The following is an 11453-nucleotide window of genomic DNA, read 5'->3' as shown; positions in this document are numbered from 1 at the left end:
CCGAAATAATGTGAGCTCATCAAAATTCAAATTCATTCGAAGTGCGGAGGTAGCTATGGAGATTGTTTTCCAAAATATAAGTATTAAGCGGTGAGGACTAAAATTTAGTCGAGTGTTCAGATTCTTTTGATGTTACATTTTTTTTTATCCCTATAAGTTAGTTTGATTCCTACTTTTGCTCGTGCTAGTAATAATTCAATACATTTTTGTATGTGCATCTTGTCGTAATATGAATGACATTTATAATGAATACATGGGATTGAAAAGTTCTTCCTTTTTTACTGGTTACGTTCATAACTAAATTTCACACTAGTGTGGGAATGATAACTAGAAGGAGAAAACTTATGTATGCACTATTCATACTCGTGTACTAAAAAACAAGCTATGACAACTATCAAACTGATTTCAAGCAAGTCTCAGGGTGAAGGGGTGCAGTGTAAACTGTCTCAGTGATCCTACAAAACAGTAATCTGAATTTAGATAGCTCAAGCAATTAATACACACACACCCATGTGTAACATGATTCATATTTTTAAATTGGTTCTCAATCAAGCTGTTATTGTATATTTAACCAGTGCTACTGTAGTTTTTTTTTTATTTTGGTACAGTGTTTTATGTTTTTAAGCAAACAATACACCATTTATTAAATGAATGCGATTAAGAGTTATAAAATAGCCTGTCGAATAAAAGTTCAAGATGGTTTTATTTTATTTTTTTAATTTAAAAGATATAATAAGAATCTTGGATCCAGTCAAAAAAAGGATAAACACTCAGTACTCTATTCCATCTGTAACAATTGTCATCTTCTAATGATAAGACAAGCAATCGATGGCGAGTTACATTGATGATATAAAACATTTTAGTAAGAGATTATTTTATCTTTTTTTTATCAAATATGACCTAGTCACCTATATTCACATTCGTACATATTTTATTATATATGCTAATTCTGGTTGGACTCACGTTCTCCTCAAAATTATTGTACCATTACATTAAACATATTTTGAGATGCATACTGATGCAAAACCTAATGTAGAATTAACACTTCAGATTGTATCCGATGCAATATTGATAGATGTACTTATATTCATTAGCTTCTACTTTTTTAAATTGTTTTTCTTTAGTTTTAAAGGCGACCACTTACCCAACATTCAATAATTTAATATTGTATCATTTTTTTTTGTATTTAATAATTTTAAAATAAATTCATATTTTGAATTAATTTTGCTATTAAATGTTGATGCCCAACAAAATTTCAAGTACATAAGAATTCTCCAGTTTCATAACTATCTATTGTTTAATTACACTATAATACAGTAGAAGCATACATTCTAATCGTGTCATACAATCCAACAAGTGTGAGGCATTAAGAATGCATCTAACATTTGTTTTTGTATTTTACTTTGTGTAATTTGACATGGTTTTTTTAGTACGAATTTTTTGATATTTCCATGTGGCATGGCACCTAGAAACATCCCAAAGAATAGATCCACTGGCACTGGGTTATAAAACTAGTTTGGTAGGACCAGAAAGAGAAAGGTGACGGTTGATGATAGTTAGTGCTAAGTAATGTTTTAGCATGTACTATTGTATTAAATTTAATATGACTATGAGTATGATTTTGATATATATTCCAAAGCAACTAGACGGCCTGCAAATACCAAAACTAATAAAGAATAGAAAGAAAATTGATAAAGGGAAAGACAATGTCAACCGTCTTTGAAACATTCATTCATATGTGTCAATATCTAAAGTCTTCTCTTTCTATCATTTGTCAAATGAACTCATCCTCATTCCCTTGTTGCCAGTTGTTGTTTTTTTCTTCACTCTATTTTATGTTTCTTCTTTTGTTTTCTTCTTTTCTTTCATAATCATAACCAACCAACTCCTTTATTATATAACATATATCATATCATGTCATTCCACCAATAACCCTCCTATGTTCTGTCTTCCTAATATTCCTTTCAAAACATAAACCATAAAAGTTCCCTTTTACTTTTGGTGTTTGGATTTGCATGCATACCATTTTCAGTTGGAGATGTTTGTTGAGTTCTGGTGTTGAAACTAAAGCTTACAAGTTACAACAATAACAACTCAGGTATAGTATCATATCCCCACTTTTTCATTTATACACTCAAATAATATGATTAAGGTAATCTCATATTTATTTTTATTTGCCTGAAAATTATTCTTTCATTTTAGAGCTAGACTATAAGTGATGTTAGTTAAGATTGAATAATAGAAAGATATTGTAGCCACCTTGCGACCTAGGCACAATTGGCCGAACTTTGTGATCAAATATTGTGTTCTTTAATGGCGTTTTTACGTTTCTGTTTTCTTTTGAACATGATTAGCCTGTTCTAACGTAATTTGACTATGTGCAACGAACGACACTTCAGTTGAAGGTTTGTCAGTGTCTCATACTAATACGTAAACGACGCGTGTAATTATACTCTATCGAGTTATCAGACACCTAACACACCTTCAATCTTCATTTTTTTCAAATTATTACTAGTGTCTACATATTAGTATCATGTTCGGTGTCTATGCTTCATACTGTCTGATCTTTGCCTATTACTAGTGTCTACATATTAGTATCATGTTCGGTGTCTATGCTTCATACTGTCTGATCTTTGCCTGCAGGAAGAGTTACTATTCAGTTTTGATTATAGGAGACTTCAATATAAATGGCTTCATCTTTGGAGCAGCTTCTTGCAGAGGAAGGGTTCAAAGCAAGCAGCAGAAAAGTGCAAAGGTCAAGATCTTCTTTCCATCATGGTAATTCAAGTGATCCTCTTCACTCTTTGGAAGATAGACTGTGTGTATCATCAAGTGAAAGAATTAAAACACAGAAAACAAAGTCTAAAACAGCCTCAAGATATCAGATAAGCAATACAAGTGACAATAAAAACATGAGATCAAGTGATAATAATGTTTTTATAGGAAACAAGTTAAATAACGAAGGGTCGAAGAACAGTGAATCTGAGAAGAACAAGTCTTACAATTCATCAGATAGTGATAGTGGATTTGACGATGCTTATTCAAACCAAGTGTCTAATGTGAAAAGAGGCAAAGAAAAGAAGGAACAATTGGGGGAAAAGCCATTGAAGGATTCATATATGCTTAGACAATTGAGTGGAAATAGAAAGAATATAAAACATCAAGAGAAATCATACTCTAGATCAAATAGTAATAGCAAAAACTATGAAGATAGCAAGAACAAAAATAGCAATCATGTTATGCAATTGCAAGATGCTTCTAGTCTTGCTATTGATGAAATTGCCGTGAAAGCACTAGTTTCCATTCTGAATGGATACATAGAAAGTTTTCTAACGGATGAAGATTTTCGGTCGGCATTGCGCCACAATTGTTTCTCCTCTTTGAATTTCATTCAACTTGAGGAAGAGCGCAATTCTGAGACCAAGGTGATTACAAGTCTTGAGCAAGCAATTGAGTGCACAGAAAAAACTGCTGCTGAGGAAACTATATCTGCAACACATCTTAAAAGAGCAACAATGCAGCTTAGCATTATTACTGGTTTGAGTTTGAATGATCTCAAGTACGATTTTACGTGCGGGATTCAAAATTTCAAGTTATCAGCTTGTGCTCATCTTTACCTCAGTGTTGTATATTTGATCCAAAGAAAAAAGAAAGTTTCGGCGAAGCATCTTTTGCAAGTGTTTTGCGACTCTCCTTTTCAGGCGCGGACGATATTGTTGCCTGAACTTTGGGAGCGTCTATTTTCTTCGCAACTTTCTGATTTGAAGAAATGGTATGACAACAAGGAAAGTGAAATTGTTTTAGATACACAAAACAAAGCAAGAAAGATAAAGATTCTCCAGAAAGTGTATAATGAAAGTTTGGATTCAGGAACTCAATTATTTGCTTTATATTACAAAGATTGGCTCAGTGAAGGAGTAGAAACTCCAACTATTCCTTCCATCGGAATTCCATCATTATCCATTACGAGTCGACAGGTATTACTAAAATATCTCATTTATTGATAACTTGATCGATAATTGCTAAAATATCTCATTTATTGATAACTTGATCGATAATGAATACAAAGGACCTTGTTTATACAAGAGTCCATAAGAAAATGAAGATAACAAAGATAACTATCTTAACTAACTGTTAACCAACCATTAACTGACTTTATCTCTAATGACAGGGAAGTTCACTTGGTCATTCTTTTGAGTCTTCTAGCTCCAACGAACCATTCTCGCCACAGGCAATGGTCAGCAAAAAACTTTATGATTCTTTCTTTGGTAGTAAACCTCAAGTCTATGAAGTTGAAGTTGATGAGGATGAAGATAGCTTTGAAAACTGTGAGAGAGGTTCTTATGGTTCGACCATCGTTAAAAAAACATTAATATATGAATCAGAAACTGTTAAATATATCGATCAAAGTACTGAAGAGTTCACTCCAAGAGTACCAGTTCATGAATTCTATATACCTGTGGTAATAATTTCACCTTTTTGTCTTTTTTTTATATAGAAAAAATCTTTAAAAAATAACAATCTTCCTACAGTAAAATTATTTATAGTTTGATGAGTGAGCCACTCATATGCTTGATGTAGCATTAAAATTTGTTTCTGTTCTGTCCTCATATTTCACACTGTCAATAATATTTGACAGCGGAAAGGAACATCAAGGACAGCTGCAGAAGAATGGAAAGAGAAGAATTCCAGAAATGGCACTAGAAAATATTTCTCCATAGAAACTAATTTAAACAGTCACATATCTAATGATCTACCACATGAAAAAGCAAATGAAATTTCTATCAAAAAGATGCAGCCAAATAAGATAACCCCTACTATTGATGGTAAGAAAAATAATATGTTGACTATGTAGCTTCCTTCAGATAACAAATGGATTTTCTGGCAGATAGATAATTCATTTTACATAAAATTTTTGGTGTAGGATCATATTCTCCAAGCATACCACAGGAATTTATTTGTCCTCTGACAAGAAATATCTTTGAGGAACCAGTTACCTTAGAGTCAGGTCAAACCTTTGAAAGAAAAGCCATCAAGGCATGGTTTCAAAAGGGAAACAGAACATGTCCGGTAACAGGAAATACTTTAGAATGTGTAGTCATACCATTTAGCAACCTTATTTTGAAGCGTTTGATCGATAACTGGAAGTCAGAAGATTTTGATCGCCTTCTTGATTTTGCCTCTCAAACTGTGGGAAATTCGAAGGAAATTAAGTTAAAAAAGCGCGATGAGGCTATCGTTTTCAAGTTACAAGGTCTATTATCTTCCTTGAAAGAAGAGGAAAAATCAACTTATGCTAAGCATATAATCTCTTTAGGGGTTCTTTCGTTTCTCTGTAGGAGGTTTGAACAAGGAAATTTGGAAGAAAAATCACATGTGATCGAGATCTTGTTAAATTGTATCCGATCAGATTGTAGTTGCATATATAAGATAGCAAGGGGTGTCAACAGAAAATTTCTTCTTGAGCTTCTTCACAGTAAGGATGTTACCCCAACAAAAAATGCAATACTATTCCTTACTGAACTTTTGTCAATGAAGAGGTGAGATTTTTATCAAATTTTGGTTTCTTTTTCATATGAGTCACTTTGATTATCATACAGCCAAGTGTACATCACTGATAAAATTTAATTAAAAGATTATTTTGCTCAGTTATTTATCTGCATATTATGTATCAATGTTGTCAAATAGAGGTTATAAATAGCGGTTATAACGGCGCTATAGCATAGTGGAATTTGAAAAAATCGCTATTGCTATGCAATATGCTATTTAGCATAAAGTGCTGTCAAATAGTGGCTCTATATCACTGTAATATAGCAGAATTAAACCGCTATACTCTGCGATCCGTCATTGATAACACTATTCTGTATATCTACTACTCTTTCGAAATATTATTTACTGGACTATTTATTTTGTAGAAGAAAGGATGTCACTTCTTTCATAAGTGGCTTGGTGGGTGGAGATGTAGTTAGTACAATGCATATTGTGCTCATGTATCTTAAGAATTCTTCTCCAATTGAAAAGCCCCTCATCGCTGTCCTCTTATTACACTTTGAACTACTGGTATGCTTAATGCATTATCTATGCACATCTTATTTAGTATTTAATGCATTTACATAACTTCTTAGCCTTGCATGATGTTGAGGTTGTTTTTATAGTAGGGTAACATGCAATATTAACCTCTAAATATTGAACAGTCTATATAATATTTAAAGATCAAGTGACTGGCATGTTCCCTTCAATGTTCAAGAGACTTTCAATATTTTTCATGTGATATTTTCTTTAACCAAACAATGAATGAAATTCAATCTCTATCTTTTGTTCAGTTATTGACTAGAACATATTTGCACTGCAGGTTGAGCAGCCTCAAAAGTTTAGCATATACATAGAGATGGCTGTGAATGCCATTGCAGAGGCGCTTGATGCCAGCTTAAATGATGACAAGGTTCAAAAGAAGTGTTGCAGAGCTATTTTAATCTTGTGTGGACATTTTTCTTCCACTGGAATGATAACAAATAATACTACCATCTTAAAGCAAGCAGGTTATAACAATGGTAGCTCAGAATTGAAATCTCCTAGCCTTGATGAAGAGGATCAACGGTTAAATGTAACCGTTTCATCGGTAAGTTTTCTTTCTTTGTTATTTTTTAATGGAAAATGTTAGTTTGTTAGATTAATATTTACTCTTGCATGAGTCACTTAATGAATGTATCTAGGATGATAATCATTTAGTTAAAAAATGACAGGAAGATGAAGAAGAAGAAATGGATGAAGAGTTCATGGCAAACTTGTTAGAATCAATGATTGGTGATGGAGAAAGTCTATTTTTGAAGACCATATCTAAATGTTTAGATTCTAGACATTTAGATTTGATGAGGGCTTGTTTAATAACTGTTACATGGTTGAGTTCCTCGCTTTCTAAACAGTATAATGCAGGATTGCATCTTCCTGCCTTCTTAGCTATCATCTCTCAGCTGAAAGGAATCCTTGAAAATGGAGAACTTGAGCTCAAGACTCTTGCATCTATGTCCTTGTTCAACTTCAGTAAAATATCAGGTTTGGCACCTTCACCATTTATTTGTGATAAAAATATTGCTAATTTCGGAACTATTGAAAGCAATTTTAAATGTTACTCCCCCCGTCTCATTATATTTCTTAAGAAAATGATTAGTTATGTTGATTTTTAGAGTAACATTCAAATTAGTTATGTTGCTCAAGACTAAAATATTCAAATTAATTGGGTGGTGGACTGTTTAATTAAACAAGGACTTCATCGTAAAAAAGTTAATAAGTGGTATATTGATATTCCAAAGTGACAAATAGGTTGAGACAATGCGATGATCGGAGTATTAAACAGAAAAGGTGTTGATGTGTATGAAAAGCCGATACTAGTTTATAGATATGAACATGCAATTGCATTAAGAAGACATAATTTATATTTGGTTGTATAATATCTTGCAAATTATTTGTAGAATGCAGAACACTTTTGAAGATTATGGCAGACGATATTGCTCCCCTTCTTCATGGACTAGTTGATGTATTATGGACTGCTAAGAAACTGCATGCCATTTTGTATAGGGAGAATCTGTAGTACAGAATATATCTTTGCCTCCTCATTTCGGAGTTCCAATTTTGATGACACATAGACTGTTGGATAAAGTAAATGTTTCAACACTGTATATTCTATTCTAGAAAAATAAAAATGTATATTGAACTCATCAACTTCCTTAAGTTTCATCAGGATGAATAACTGCAAAATCTGTGTCTTTGTTCATGCATGGAACTGTTAAAGTGCAAACTCGTTAAGTAAATGTTTGGAATCACGGTAGATTTTAGTTACACAATAACGATTAAAGTGTTAAATGATGATTAAAGTGTAAACTCGTTAAGTTTTTAAAAGGTTAGTGTTTTCATTCATAGAACTCGTAAAGTGCAAACACGTGCAATGAAAGCCTTTTGGTCGCATTAACAAATACGCAATAAATTAAATGAGAAAAGAAAATTTAACATCCTAGCTACTCAAAACTAGAAATTTATCCAAAGAAAAAGAAAATTGTCCAAAGCAAAACAAGAAAGCATATGCTTTGACAAGATAGAAAGAAAACGCATAAAAACTCAAGCTTCTCTGAGTCGATCAAACATTGTCCTCTTGGCTTCCGACATTGTCACTACCTTCAATGTTCGTGACACCCTTGTACCACCGAGCACAGAACACATAGATGACAAGGTCAAGAGCACTTAGCGCTGCAATGAGGTAGAAAAACCTGTCCATGTGCCCAACATTCAAGTTATTCGGAATCCATCCAGGTTCCTCGCCTCTAGCAGTGATTATCATCACAATTTTCACCATCATGCTGCTAACATAGTTTCCAAGAGAAATTGATGCCATACAAAGTGAACTTCCAAAACTTTTTATGCCATCAGGTGCTTGACCATTGAAGAACTCCAACTGACCCACATACATAAAAACTTCTGAAGCACCAACAAGAACATACTGTGGAATTTGACAGAATATACTCAAATTACTTTGTTTCTGTCCAGGCTGAACTTGTTTAAGCCTTTCAAACTCCGTTACACCAGCTGCAACCATCGCAAGCATTCCAATAACTAGGCCAACTCCCATTCTTTGAAGTTCGCTTAACCCCTTAGGATTACCGCTTAATTTTCCGGCCAAGGGAACGAGAACTTGGCGATAAAGTCCAGTGCATACAAGGACACTGCATATATCAAACACGGACATGGTTGCTGCTGGCAAGTGAAATTTTCCTACCTTGTTGTTCATTACATCGCCTTGTTCGACAAAAAGAGAAGCCATTTGTGTGAATACAACAGAGTAAATAATAGTGCACAGCCAAACTGGTATCATTCTCAACACACATTTGGCTTCCTCAACTTGAGTTACAGTGCAAAGCCGCCATTGGTTCCCAGATTCATTCCCATCTTTTACTGTCCGTGTTGCCGCCTTGTCCATGAATCTGCTCACCTCAACATATACAAAAAAGATAAAAAATGAGTTTCAAATTTCAATAATTCAACATACAATCGGATATCTTATAAGAGTTAAATAACTATACACTGACTGTATCCAGACATGAGACATCTAATCATACTTTATAATAGTAACACGTAAACTATCATCTGTATGATTAGATGTCTGTATTAAACTTTCACTGAAAATGCATAGAATTAAATTCATCTTGTAATACAGATGTATATTATATATGTTATACTTGCTAGTTTTCGAATGCAGCAACATATGTACCTTATATCATGGGAGTGAAGAATCTTTCTGCTTCCTTTGATGGCGGATACCTGGCCGTCAACCTCGTAAAGTTGGTCCTCCTTGGCGGGTTCAACATTCCACTTCCTAGTGGCAGCAACGAAAACCTGGATTACTCTTATGACAGGATTGCCATACGCCTTAACATATCGATATTTTCGAGATCCTGCTAAGAATGAAATCAAGGCTATGATAGCAGAGGCTAAGGAGACACCGAAACCCAATGTCCACATACCGGTATCTTCATAATAAACCAAAATGGTGTTGGAAAAGAGTGATCCAACATTGAGTGCAAAGTAAAAGTAACTAAAGAAAGCCTCTCTGGAGTTGGTGTTTTGAATACTCTTATCATCAAATTGATCAGCTCCAAAGGTTGCTAAGGTAGGTTGATGCCCTCCATATCCAAATGCAACCAAATATATTGACAAATAGAATAGGCCAGTTCCCAATGGTGTTGGTTCATTGCAAACACTATGTTCATTACCGCAACCTAATGGTTTGATCAAAAACAGCCATGATGTCAAAGACATCAGCCCCAAACCCTGCATCAATCAATGCATAGATCTTCAATTTCCATTCATTCATTTGTATTTAGTTCATGATGTTTGGATAAGAAACTTAATTAAGCTATTGTAGCAAGATATCTATAACAAAGATAAAATAAGTCAAACTGTTTTCATAAAGCAATAAGTATTTTCAGAGTATCCTGGAGATTTTCTACAAATAATCTGCAAACAGTTTACAGATAAGTTATTTTCAAAAAAGAAACATTATAGTAACATACCAGAACAAAGAAGAGCTGAAAGATAGCGCATGTTAAGTATCTTCCCCAATAAGAATCACTAAGGAATGCTCCCAAGAGTGAAAAGATGTAAACAGTTCCAGTCCACAAGCTGACATTATTAGCGGCCTCGGCACTGTCTTGACGAAGGACTCTTGTTAGGAACAGAACCAAGTTCACTCCAACTCCAAAGAATGCTAGTGTTGCTAGTGCTTGATTAGCTGCATTCATTCATTCATTTATTTACAATTACCATGTATGTATAATGATAATGATGAATCAAACAATGAATGATTAGTTTATAGTACCTAGCAAGATGTATGCAGTTGTCCATCCTCCTTTACTCTTCCCATCTGCCACTTCTCCATTGACATGATTTCCTTCTGTCGCCTATTTTAATTTATTTTTTTGACAAACCAAACATATATTATCAGTATATGATTGATGAATCCTTCACTTTGGTTGGCAAATGGCGATGTTAACAACATTCACCATGAATAACTAACTAACTAACTAACCTCAACTACTTCAATATTGTCGGGATTGACATTGTGGGGGGCGACCGGTCCTGCTGGTTCCATCTGCATACACATGCATACATACATGAAAACCATCCATATTCAACAGATGCAAGATTCAAAGATTGTTTGTATCTTATTGTTGCTATACATGTAGTGACTATGTCATAGAAGTCTCAAGATAGTTGTGCATATGTATTTAAAGTCAATCAAGAGAAACATTCTTTACTCGAGTATTTTGTTCAATATTTAATGAAATTTTTAGTGAATTCCTATATAACAAATAGTATATGATGCCTTAAAACACTTTAGGGCAATTTCGTTTCTAAAAACAATGACATGTGATTATGTATTTTTCTTTTCAATTGTGACATATTTTCAAAAACTTCCATAATACATTAGTTAGGACCTACAAAACAAACATAATACATAATTTGAAAAAATATATCAGTTGAACGTTAATATCAGTGTTGTGTGGTATCGGACACATATTCGACTAGAGAGCTGTCGAGAACAATAAAAAACAAAGAAGTGAACCAATGAACCTTTTGCGAAATTTGGTGACAGATAAAGTGAACTCCTCCGGAATAGTGTCAGATTCTGGTGATGGAGAAGAGAAAGAAGCAGCAACCAAGAACACCAAAATTATTTCACAATAAGAACAGCATACACGAGTCTTCGTGTTGACACTTTTTGTCATTTATGGTTCAAAATTGTTTATCACTTCACTCTAAACAACAACACTACTTTTCTTCTTCTTAGTCTTTCTGAAACAATTAGAGAAGAGATGGAGAAATATGAATGCTTATGTTAATGTTATATATCTTTGTTTGTAACATGTAACAAACTAATAACACTCCTTGTTTTGAAGGGAACT

At 33.7% G+C, this 11453-nt stretch overlaps 2 protein-coding genes across 6 annotated transcripts; one reads left to right on the top strand and one right to left on the bottom strand.

Annotated features, from left to right (window-relative positions):
- The first annotated feature begins 1924 nt into the window (after window positions 1-1924).
- Window positions 1925-7771, top strand: LOC146903706 (putative E3 ubiquitin-protein ligase LIN-1). 4 transcript variants are annotated; one of them, XM_085724226.1, is made up of 9 exons: window positions 1925-2098; window positions 2644-3977; window positions 4172-4459; window positions 4640-4826; window positions 4925-5540; window positions 5916-6060; window positions 6353-6619; window positions 6744-7053; window positions 7477-7771. In XM_085724226.1, exons 2-9 carry the CDS (start codon window positions 2688-2690, stop codon window positions 7485-7487), a joined length of 3114 nt encoding a protein of 1037 aa, XP_085580352.1. In that variant the 5' UTR covers window positions 1925-2098; window positions 2644-2687; the 3' UTR covers window positions 7488-7771. The 4 variants fall into 4 exon arrangements, with proteins under 4 accessions (XP_085580352.1, XP_085580350.1, XP_085580351.1 ...); XM_085724224.1 differs by having other exon boundaries at window positions 7470-7771; XM_085724225.1 differs by having other exon boundaries at window positions 4172-4462.
- A 167-nt stretch (window positions 7772-7938) lies between these two features.
- LOC146903705 (protein NRT1/ PTR FAMILY 7.1-like) lies at window positions 7939-11453 on the bottom strand. Of its 2 annotated transcripts, XM_085724228.1 has the most exons (6): window positions 11122-11453; window positions 10577-10639; window positions 10367-10448; window positions 10062-10279; window positions 9260-9819; window positions 7939-8972 (listed from the first exon to the last, which is right to left on the bottom strand). In XM_085724228.1, the coding sequence occupies exons 2-6, from the start codon at window positions 10637-10639 to the stop codon at window positions 8132-8134; spliced, it is 1764 nt and encodes a 587-aa protein (XP_085580354.1). In that variant the 5' UTR covers window positions 11122-11453; the 3' UTR covers window positions 7939-8131. The 2 variants fall into 2 exon arrangements, with proteins under 2 accessions (XP_085580354.1, XP_085580355.1); XM_085724229.1 differs by lacking the exon at window positions 11122-11453 and having other exon boundaries at window positions 8000-8972; window positions 10577-10658.

Source organism: Medicago sativa, chromosome 7 (assembly GCF_051527215.1).
Source record: "Medicago sativa cultivar Bolivia chromosome 7, Bolivia_mono, whole genome shotgun sequence".
In the NCBI taxonomy this organism is placed as follows: Eukaryota; Viridiplantae; Streptophyta; class Magnoliopsida; order Fabales; family Fabaceae; genus Medicago; species Medicago sativa.
Note: the sequence above shows the minus strand (reverse complement) of the source record. Positions and strands in the feature narration are given on the sequence as shown.

What these genes read in the sequence shown, in the direction of transcription:
- LOC146903706 (XM_085724223.1), top strand. Translation starts at nt 2,688, where the DNA reads ATGGCTTCATCTTTGGAGCAGCTTCTTGCAGAGGAAGGGTTCAAAGCA. An exon ending in TAAATGTAACCGTTTCATCG is followed by an intron (nt 6,620 to 6,743) that starts GTAAGTTTTCTT and finishes AAAAAATGACAG; the next exon opens with GAAGATGAAGAAGAAGAAAT. An exon ending in CAACTTCAGTAAAATATCAG is followed by an intron (nt 7,054 to 7,469) that starts GTTTGGCACCTT and finishes AATTATTTGTAG; the next exon opens with AATGCAGAACACTTTTGAAG.
- LOC146903705 (XM_085724229.1), bottom strand. Translation starts at nt 10,651, where the DNA reads ATGTGTATGCAGATGGAACCAGCAGGACCGGTCGCCCCCCACAATGTC. An exon ending in ACAATATTGAAGTAGTTGAG is followed by an intron (nt 10,449 to 10,576) that starts GTTAGTTAGTTA and finishes AAATTAAAATAG; the next exon opens with GCGACAGAAGGAAATCATGT. An exon ending in CTTCACTCCCATGATATAAG is followed by an intron (nt 8,973 to 9,259) that starts GTACATATGTTG and finishes TGAGGTGAGCAG; the next exon opens with ATTCATGGACAAGGCGGCAA.